The 10,114-nt window shown below is 48.0% G+C and overlaps 1 protein-coding gene across 1 annotated transcript; it reads left to right on the top strand.

The window, feature by feature from the left end:
* The first annotated feature begins 5,224 nt into the window (after positions 1 to 5,224).
* On the top strand, positions 5,225 to 8,606 carry SHISA4 (shisa family member 4). Its single transcript, XM_006834139.1, has 5 exons — positions 5,225 to 5,333; positions 5,690 to 5,861; positions 6,704 to 6,837; positions 7,680 to 7,847; positions 8,100 to 8,606. Exons 1-5 carry the CDS (start codon positions 5,261 to 5,263, stop codon positions 8,144 to 8,146), a joined length of 594 nt encoding a protein of 197 aa, XP_006834202.1. The 5' UTR covers positions 5,225 to 5,260; the 3' UTR covers positions 8,147 to 8,606.
* The last annotated feature ends 1,508 nt before the right edge of the window (positions 8,607 to 10,114 follow it).

Here is a 10,114-nt window from a genome sequence, read left to right as displayed (position 1 = left end):
AAATGGGGAAGAGATAATTTCTCCAACAGATGGTGCTGGAAAAACTGGAAATCCATTTTCAGAAGAATAAAACAAGACCCATATCTCACATCATATACAAAATCTAACTCAACATGGATTAAAGACCAATGTGAAACCTAGAACTACAAAGATCTGATACATGGCATAAATACAATACTGAACATAACTGTCAACACACATGCAACAGGAGACAAAATATATGACTGACATGGACCTGCTAAAAATTACACATGATGTGCATCAAAAGATTTCACCAGAAAAGTAAAAAAGAGACCCCATAGACTAGAATAAAACTTTTCAACACCTCAAGACGAAGAAGACAAATAGTCCAGTTTTTAAATGGACAGAGGGCATGAACAGACATTTCACTAAAAGAAGACCTTCAGGTGACCAAGAAACATAAGGAAATGTTCAAGACCATTAGTCATTTGATTAAGCAAATCAAAGCAACAATGAGATATCATCTTACCTCAGCATTGATAATAAAAGTTAGAAGAAGAAACCAAATGTTGATGAGGTTATGGTAGAAAGACAGGAACCGTCCTTCCTACACTGCTGGTGGGACTATAAACTGGTGCAACCACTGTGGTTGAAATAGAAAAACTGTATAACCCAGCAATCCCTCTACTTGGTATATATCCTCAAGAAATAAGAGCTGTGACATTATGGTAATTAAGGTTTTGGGTCAGCTTGATTGGGCGAGGATTCCCAGTGGTTTGGCAGTTGAGATGTGGTTAGTCCCATGGTGATGAAACCTAATACAGGTATAGTTAACTTTATGATGATTGGCTGTGAACAACCAACTAGTTGGGGGTGTGGCCTGCTTCCAGTATAATGGATATGCAAAACATCTTCTTTTCCACTGGGGACCTGGGATTTCAATTGTGAGCCATTTCCTTGATATAAATTTCTTTTTATATATGTACATATATAAGTTTCACTGGTTTTGTTGCTCTAGAGAACCCAGCCTAAGACATGGTACTGAGCAAGTGGGATTCTAGAGAAACAAACTCACAAGAATGAGTTTTCTAAATTGATTATCAAATCTGACAAATTTTATATGCATTGATAATGCTGCCTTCACTAGTAAAGAAAGTTGTGGGGTGGAGGCATGTATGAACACTGCTTCACAGTTTAGTTTTGTGTATATCAAATACTTTTACTTTGTTCATTTGTGAAATATAAGATGTAAACGGGGCCAGTGTATTTTCAGTTGTATGCGTTTTAGTCACAAAATGTTAGGTGCAAGTATGACTTTTATTTTTGGTATGTGCCATTGAGTTGGTACAGAATCAGCAACCTTATGCACAACAGAACAAAAACACTGCCCAGTCCTGTACCAATCTCACCATCATTGCTACGCTTGAGCCCGTTGCGGCTACCCTGTGCCAATCCATCTCATTGGGGATCTTTCTCTTTTTCACTGACCCTCCACTTTGCCAAGGATGATGTCCTTCTCCAGGCACTTATCCTCCTGATAATATGTCAAGTATGACTTTACAGTTTCTTTATTTAGAGATTCTGCATATGGTTTATAGGTGCCAAGTTGACAAAGCAAACCCTCTACTTGGTATATATCCTTAAGAAATAAGAGCTGTGACATTGTGATAATTAGGGTTTGGGGTCAACTTGACCAGCCCAGGATTCCCAGTGGTCTGGCAGTTGAGATGTACTTATTCCCATAGTGATGAAACGTAATTACAGGCATAGTTAACTGTATGATGAGCCAATCAATTGAAAGGATGTTTCCTTGAGAGCGTGACCTGCTCCCAGTATAATGAACATGCAGGCAAAGCCTGCTTTCTTCTACTGGGGACCTGGAAGTCTACATTTGTGAGTCATTTCCTTGATATAAAATGTCTCTTTATACATGTACATGTATAAGTTTCATGGAGTCCTGGTATGGTACTATAGAATAAGCACTGGACCAAAAGGTCAGTTTGAACCTCAAGGTGATTAGTTTAAACTCACCAGCTGCCCCTCAGAAACCCTATACTGGGTCACTGTCAGTCAGAACTGACTCAACAGCGCTTAACAACAACAGTAAGTTTTACTGATTTTGCTTCTTTAGAAAACCTAGCCTAAGACAGACATAAATAGATGTATTGTACACCCATGTTTATTACAGCACTAGTCACAATAGCTAATGGTGGAGACCGCCTGAATGGCCTTCAACAGAAGAATGGTTAAACAAATTTGGGTACATACACACAGTGGAATATTATGCAATATTGAAGAATACTGATGAATCTGCAAAACACTTCATAGCATGGGTAAACCTGGAAGATGTAATTCTGAGTGAAATTAGTCAATCACAAAAGGGCAAATATTATTTTTTGTTTTGTTTTTTTGTATTTGTAAAAAGGTAAGAAAAGGTTTTCTTGCTAAAAGAAACATTATATGATGGTTACCGATGGTGGGAGGCGATATTATTCACTGAGTAGAGGAGTAAGTGCCATTGAGTCAGTTCATTGTGACCTTGTTTCCGAGGAGTGGATGATGAGTTTGAACCACTGACCCTGCAGTTCAAATTGACCTTGCAGCCCAGTGCTTACCCAACAGTGCCACACAAGGACTCCTACACATGTTAACTTGGGTAATGGGGAAGGCAATATACAACAAGGAGGTTGACCTAGGAAAGATGAAGGTAGTGGGAGACATGGAGGAGTACACGAGTTAAAGTGAATAGAGGTAAATACCATTAACAGTTGGTACATGGAAGAAACTGCAATCATTGTATAGACAACAAGTGCATGATTTGTTGCCTGTGGCCTAGTGATCTGTTCTGTAAACCTTTAATGAATTTACAATAATAAGGTCTTTTTTTTTTTTTTTTAAGAAATCAAACTAAGTGTTGTATTAGGCAAATCTGCAGAAGATCTCATTAGTTAAAGAGCAAAGATATCGCTTTGAAGACTAAGGAGTGCCTGACCCAGTCACAGTATTTTCAGTGATCTCTTATGCATGCAAAAACTGAACACTTACTAAAGAAGACTGGAGAAGAATTGATGCATTTAAATTAAAGTGTTGGCAAAGAGTATTGACTATACCAAGGACTGCCAGAAGAGAACAATACTGTGGGAACTATATGGTTAGAATATATTTCCTTAGAAGTAAGCATGGCAAGACTTTGTCTTACATACTTTGGACATGTTACTAGGAGGGACCAGTCCTTGGAGAAGAACATCATGCTTGATGCAGAACTTCAGAGATGGATTGACACAGTGGCTGCAACAATGGGCTAAAATATAGCAATGATTGTGATGACGGTGCAAAGCTAGGCAGTGTTCCAGTCTGTTATATTTGGGATCACTAGAAGTTGGAACCAACTTGCTGGCACCTAACATAAAAAGGAGTCCTGGTGTGGAGCTATGAATTAATGCGCCAGACTGCAAAGTCAGTTTGAACCTCAAGGTCAGTGATTCAAGCTCACCAGCTGCTCCTTGGAAATCCTATACAGGGTCACTGTGGGTTTGAACCGACTCAACGGCACTTAACAGCAACAACAACATATAAAAAAGGGAAGAGGCTATAAGGAGGGACAGACTAAAGACACTGAAAAGAAGGGATACAAAGAGAGAGACCAGATAGGGTTAACTGTACACGTAAAAGGATGAGCCTTGGACAGAAGGAAAGACAGTTTTTCATCTGAGTCAACCAACAGTGACTGCCACTTAGTACTAGGGTTGGGAACCATGTGAACACAGCTGCATTCATGGAGCTTGTGGTCTAGTGAAAAGGAAATGGATGGGAATGGGCAGTGTGTAGGAGGTGGTAAATTGAGAGATGTCTTTCTTTGCCCCTTTGCTGCTACATTTGTGACTGTTAACTGTGTGTCTCTCACCAACCCATCAGACCACTGGCAACTTCCTGGGGCAGCTACCTAGCCTTTACTTACTCCAGTTCTCCTGCATGGGTGGGTCCGTGTCTACAACAGGCCCAGGATGGGGCCACTCCTATTTTCACAGCTCTCCTCCAACCTATTTGGATTCTGCTGGGCTTTCTGTGCCCTACCCTGGTTCCCTCAGCCAAGAACACCAGAAAGTCTACTCATTGTCTGTGCCATCTACTGTTGGGGTTGAGGGAGGAGGTGGGCTCTGCGGTTTTGGACTTGAGTCTCAGTGTTGCTTCTGCAGTTTACTGCCTGCCATTACCTGAGCAAGTTCTTCTGCTTCTTTGAACCCTAGTTCTCCATCTGTAAAATGGGATTAGTGATAACCCCTGTCAACCTCTCTTAGTTCAAGGACTTGTGGAGACCCTCAAATGAGATATACCAATGGTTTGTAAAAGGTTGAACCATGGTTAGGGTATTAATTACGCTTTTGATTTCCTCTCTCCTTTAATTTGTTCCCTGTCAGGATACTGTGGAGTAGTCACTGGCACATATAAATTGATGCACATATAAATGTAGGAGTGGATTGCTTGACTCCTCCAACCGTAAAACACTATCACCACTTCTGATTAATTTGTGCTCTTGTGGCTAATGCAGTATTTCTTCAGGATTGCTCTGTGAATTTCTCCTGGGAATGCACTGTGAAGGGTGTCTGACTGCACAGACTCGAGGTAGCCCCAGTGTCCTGCCATCCTTGCATGGGCTGGTGAGTGCCAGCCTTGTCCACTCAAAGGGGGAAGGGGCCATCTCAGGGAGCCAGGGCAGCTGGCAAGGGTTGGCCTGTGGGCCCAGCTGGGGACAAAGCCGCTCTGAGCTGCCTCTCAATGGGTGCCTGTGTTCTGGAAGTGGGGGTGGGGTGACTCTCAGTCGTTCCTCTACTGCCTCCTTTCCACCCCCGCACCCCCCGCAGGACATCCCGGGCTAGACACTGGAGCAGAAGGGAGGGTCCTCTTTGGCCCCTCTAGGGTCGGCCATATCCCTAAGCATTCGTAGATGACAACAGAACCAGGGCTCCGACATATTGACGATCCGACACGAGGAGGGGGGCGTGCAGGGGCGGCTTGCTGTGCCCACGGTAGTTCGGACGGAAGGAGTTGCTGTGAACCTCAGTGATAGAGGTATTGTCGAGTTGGGTGAGGGGCGTCCAGCTCCGAGTCAGGGCTGGGTGTGGGCGGAGCCCTGGGCGGTACACGGTGCGGCGCGGGCAGGGTTACCGCTGGCTGGGCGCTTAGTCCCACCCCCAGAAGAGGCGGGCGACGAGTCCGGAGCTGGCCGCCCTGGGCCCCGCTGCAGCTCCCGCTAGGTCCAGCGGTCCCTTCTCCCGACGGCCGGGGCCCAACCCCCACCATGCCCCCCGCGGGGCTCTGTGGGGCTGCGCCTCTCGCTGCATTTGCCTTCTTGGTGCTGGGGAGTCCCCTGGGTAAGGGGATGGGAAGCGAGGTTGGTGGAGGGAGGAGAGAAGAGGGGTTAACCACAGGCGTCTTGAAGCGGGGCTCTTTGGAGCCCTGGTGGTGCCGCTGGAACTCTGGATTCTGTGGGGTCAGCAGGGAGTGGAAGGAGTGAGGGACCCAGGGCTGGGCCATGGGAAGCTGTTCCTGGGACGCGGGGTTCGGTCTAACGAGAGGCCTTTGGGGACTGAGACCCTCAAGGTGGAGACCAGAAGGCAGTCCCGTGTCTGGTAGTCAGCGGGCTGGGAGCCACGGGAGAGTGGGGCTAGAGGAGGTTGGAGGTGAACTGGCCTGGCCAACCACTGGGCATCCCCACCCCTGCCCACAGCGCTGGCCGGAGAGGACTGTCTGTGGTACTTGGATCGAAATGGCTCCTGGCATCCAGGGTTTGACTGCGAGTTCTTCACCTTCTGTTGCGGGACCTGTTACCAGCGGTACTGCTGCAGGGACCTGACCTTGCTCATCACAGAAAGGCAGCAGAAGCACTGCCTGGCCTTCAGGTGGGCTTCTGCGTCCTCACCCACATCCCTTTCTCCATTTCTTCCTCTCAGGAGGCCTCCCTGGGCCAGTCTTTCCTTCCTCCCAGCCCCTACCTCCTCTCCATTGTCCTCCTCCACATTCCTAGCTGAAACCCAGGACTGGATCCAGCTTGAGGCTAGAAGCTGGATGGTTTAGTGTTGGAGCTTGAAAGTTCCACTGCAGGCTTGGGTTGGTCTAAGGATTTTTTGGTTCTTTCTGGAGTCCTTACTTTCCTGTTGCCTTGTGGAGAGAGGGCACCATTAACACCTAGACTTACAGTGTCGCTTTGTGGGGAAAGCTCTGGCACTAAGGCGCAAGAGTTGGGTTTGATTCCCAGGTCCACTTCTTATTAACTGTGTGATCATCCCCAGTACTGTTCCTTCTAGAGGTCAATGTTTCCTCTTCATAGAATAAGAAGGTTGACAAAATTAATGGTTTTCAAACCTCATTTTTTAAGGACTGCTAATAATTAACCGGGGTTTGAAAAAGATGGTTCTATTATTTCTAAGGCTCCTCCCAGTGCTACCATGTTTTAAGTCTAATCAATTAAGTCGAAGGTGTAGGAGCAATTAGAGAGGGGAGCACTACAAATCCCAGCATGCCTCACATTAACCAGTCTGGCAGTAGAGCCCTCTGGGAAGTGGAGGTCCCCTAAGATCTCCTCCACAGGGACAGTCACTGGGCAGAGCCCCTCAAGGAACGCCAAACCCCAGCAGGCTGTGGCCCCCTGCTGGCCACAAGTTGGAGCACAGTTATGGTCATCATAATGAGGATGTCCTCCTATGAGTGTCGGAAGGTGAAAGGACCTGTTCTTTGTCTAAAGTCCCAAGACCATAGCAGGCATCGCCTCAGCTGTGATCCTCTTTGTCGCTGTGGTTGCCACCACCATCTGCTGCTTTCTCTGTTCCTGTTGCTACCTGTACCGCCGGCGCCAGCAGCTGCAGAGCCCATTTGAAGGTACACATGGTCCTGGGCAAGGTGGGCCTGAGATGGGCTGGTCTGAGCTTCCTGGTGGGCACCAGAGAATTACAGAATTTGTGAATTCTGTAGTAACGTATGCTTCTGTATACTCATACCTACAACATATAAACCCAGAAAAGTGTTAGAATGTGCCCCATTGGCATATCTAAACATTGGGTATGCACATGACTATTCAGATATATATGGGAGGCAGTCTTCCACAGTGGCCTGTGTGTGCAGTGGTCCATGCATGCACATGATTCTTAGTAAGTACATAAGTACCCCATGTGTTGCAGAGTAGAATTGCTCTGTTTGGAAGCAGATCACCAGACCTGTCTTCTGACGCTCCACAGGGTGGGTTTGAACCACCAATCTTTTGGCTAATAACTGAGCACTTAACCCTGACTTCTATGGCAGTGACTATTAATTGGGTGTGCACTAGTGCACTAGTGTGAGTGTTGGCATGCTTATATATGCCCAAGCCTGTGGGGCACGGGGACTGTGACACCATGTAGGGGTCAGTGTGGGAGAGTAGGGCTTGGGTAGGACTCTTGTTGGCAGCTCTGCTGGATCACAAGATAGCCACCCCTGGAGCTGCCTGCCGCCCCCCTTCCCCAGCTTGTCGTCTCTGGCCCATGAGGTCTCTGAAGCTTGCTGAGGGGAGCACATGTGCTCAACTCAGAGGGACCAGTTGGAGCTACCTGAACAACACCCAGCGGAGCTCTGTCAAGCAAGGGACTGGACAGCCTGAGTTTGTCAGAGGACAACAGCCCCAGGGTGCTTACCTTGGTTTCTTTAGGTGGTGGAGCTCTGAGTGCTCATTCTTGTCCCCCACCTAGGCCAGGAGATTCCGATGACAGGCATCCCAGTGCAGCCAATGTACCCATACCCCCAGGACCCCAAAGCCGGCCCTGCACCCCCACAGCCTGGCTTCATGTATCCACCTAGTGGTCCTGCTCCGCAGTGTCCATTTTATCCAGCTGGACCCCCCATCTACAATCCTGCAGGTAAGTAAGCCCACTGGAGCCTCTTGCTCCCGCCTATTCCCCAGACACTGCTCTGGGACCTCCCCTGTTCCTCCCTCACCCCCGGTATTTCCTCTCCCAGACTTCATCCATCTTCAACTGGAAACCTCTGGACCAGCTCTTCCCCATGGGTCCTGCATGCTGGGAGAGGGAGGGAGTGTTAGGTGGAGGGGAGGGGCATTTCACATCCTCTGTTCCCACCACCGACCTTCACTTTGTTTCCTTGGCTTTCAGCTCCTCCCCCCTACATGCCACCACAGCCCTCTTACCCTGGAGCCTGAGGAGCCAGCTGTGTCTCCACTGCCCCTCCAGTGACATCAGCCTTGGGAGATGCTTCATCCTCTCTACCTGCATCTGACCTTGGGGGTGGGCAGGGGTCCTTTAATCATCAGACCCCAGAACAAGTCAAGCCCTGGGGGGACAGAGCCCCAGGGAAATGGAGTGGGAACTGAGCTGGAAACTAAGCCATGATTGGTGGCTGGGTGGGGAGGACTTGGGATTGGTGGACTTTTTTTTATTGGGGGGCAGGAGAGGGAGAGGATTGTCTGGGTCACAGCCCCTGCTTTCAAATAGTCCTTCTACTCCCAGGATCTCTGCCAGGAAGGTTGGGGTCCCTCCTGTTTACCCACTCTGGGATGGGATGAGGGAACAATGGGGCAGCTCCATCAGCAGTTAGCAGTAGCCCTCCTCTTGGGCGGCCCCACTGGCCGGGGCTCTGGCCTGCTAGATTAAAGCTGTAAAAATGTAGCTCGTAATTGGACCCATCATTGGACCCATCCACACCTGGTAGCACTGCTTCCAACTGGGCCAGACTGCAGAGTCTTTATCTCCTAAAAGCAGGGAAGGAGGGCAGGCAGCAGGGCTGGGGCACCTCATTGCTCTAGCCACATCCACAGGCACAACCAACCCAGGCTAGGGGTCGGTGGACTGATTCCCAAAGTCACTGAGGTGGATGTTGCCATAGCTGGGAAGAGACTAAACACAAGGTCAGTGGTTCAAACCTCCAAGTCACTTTAAGGAAGAAAGTTAAGACTATCTGCTCCAGTCTTACAGTCTCAGAAACTCTAAGGAGCAATTCTACTCTGTCCTATAGGGTCCCTATGAGTCGGAATAAACTTGATGGCAGTGAGTTTGGTTTTTCTGTTGGGGAAAGAGTGTGCTCATTTGCATTACTGAGATTTCCCACTAGGGGTCAGGCCTCATGGACTGTCAAAGGCATTGCTACCTGTATAACTACATCTTCCCCAGTTCAATGGTGGTGGTGATGATGGTGGGGGTGTGCTGTGGAGTCGATTTTGACTCATAGTGACCCTACAAAGGGTTTCCGAGATAATAAATCTTTATGGAAGCAGAAAGCCTCATCTCCCGCAGAACCACAGGTAGTTTCAAACTGCTGACCTTGAGGTTAGCAGCCTGACTCGTAACCACAACACAACCAGAGCTCCTTCCCCAATTCAGTAGCAACAACAAAAACAGCTGATGGTTGAGTTGGTTCCGAGTCATAGTGACTCTGTGTGTTACAGAATAGAAAAACATAGGGTTTCCTTGGCTGTGATCTTTACTGAAGCAGACTGCAAGGACTTCCTTCTGCTGGGCCTTCAGGTAGGTTTAAACCACAAACCTTTAAAATAGTTGTTGTTGTTAAGTGCCGTCAAGTCGGTTTCGACCCATAGCGAACCTGAATAGGGTTTCCGAGGCTGTAAATCTTTACGGGAGCAGATCGCCTCATCTTTCTCCCACGGAGCAGCTGGTAGTTTCGAACTGCTGACCTTCCGGTTCGCAGCCCAATTCGTAACCACTACGCTACCAGAGCTCAAATCATAGTAGTTGAGCACAAATCATTTGTATAACCCAGGGAGCTCATTGAGGGACCTTTAGATTCAAATTTGGACTCTGCCATTGTCTGACCTTGGGCATGTCTCTAAAGGTCCGCACACCTGTTTCCTCCTCTGTAGACTGGGAATGATCCACCACGGGAGTTTCATGAGGGTAAACTGTGATGTACAAGGATGCTATTAGGCCTAAGAGGTGGCATGTCACTCAGACAGGTGCAAGAGCAGGTGCTTCTATCCTCAGGGACACTAAGACATCAGGTCCCCTAGAGCTACCTCGTTGCCCGTCCCTATCAGGCCAGGCAACCTGATTTTATTCTCTCCCTTCTCCCACAAATTCTGCCAAGAAGAGGCAATCTGGCACTTCCTTTACCTTGCTCCCTGGGACCGTGTCCTTGTGGTCTCTGTAACTGTCTG

This window comes from Chrysochloris asiatica, unplaced genomic scaffold, assembly GCF_000296735.1.
Source record: "Chrysochloris asiatica unplaced genomic scaffold, ChrAsi1.0 scaffold00009, whole genome shotgun sequence".
In the NCBI taxonomy this organism is placed as follows: domain Eukaryota; kingdom Metazoa; phylum Chordata; class Mammalia; order Afrosoricida; family Chrysochloridae; genus Chrysochloris; species Chrysochloris asiatica.
The sequence above is the reverse complement of the archived record's forward strand: the minus strand, read 5'-3'. Positions and strand labels throughout refer to the sequence as shown.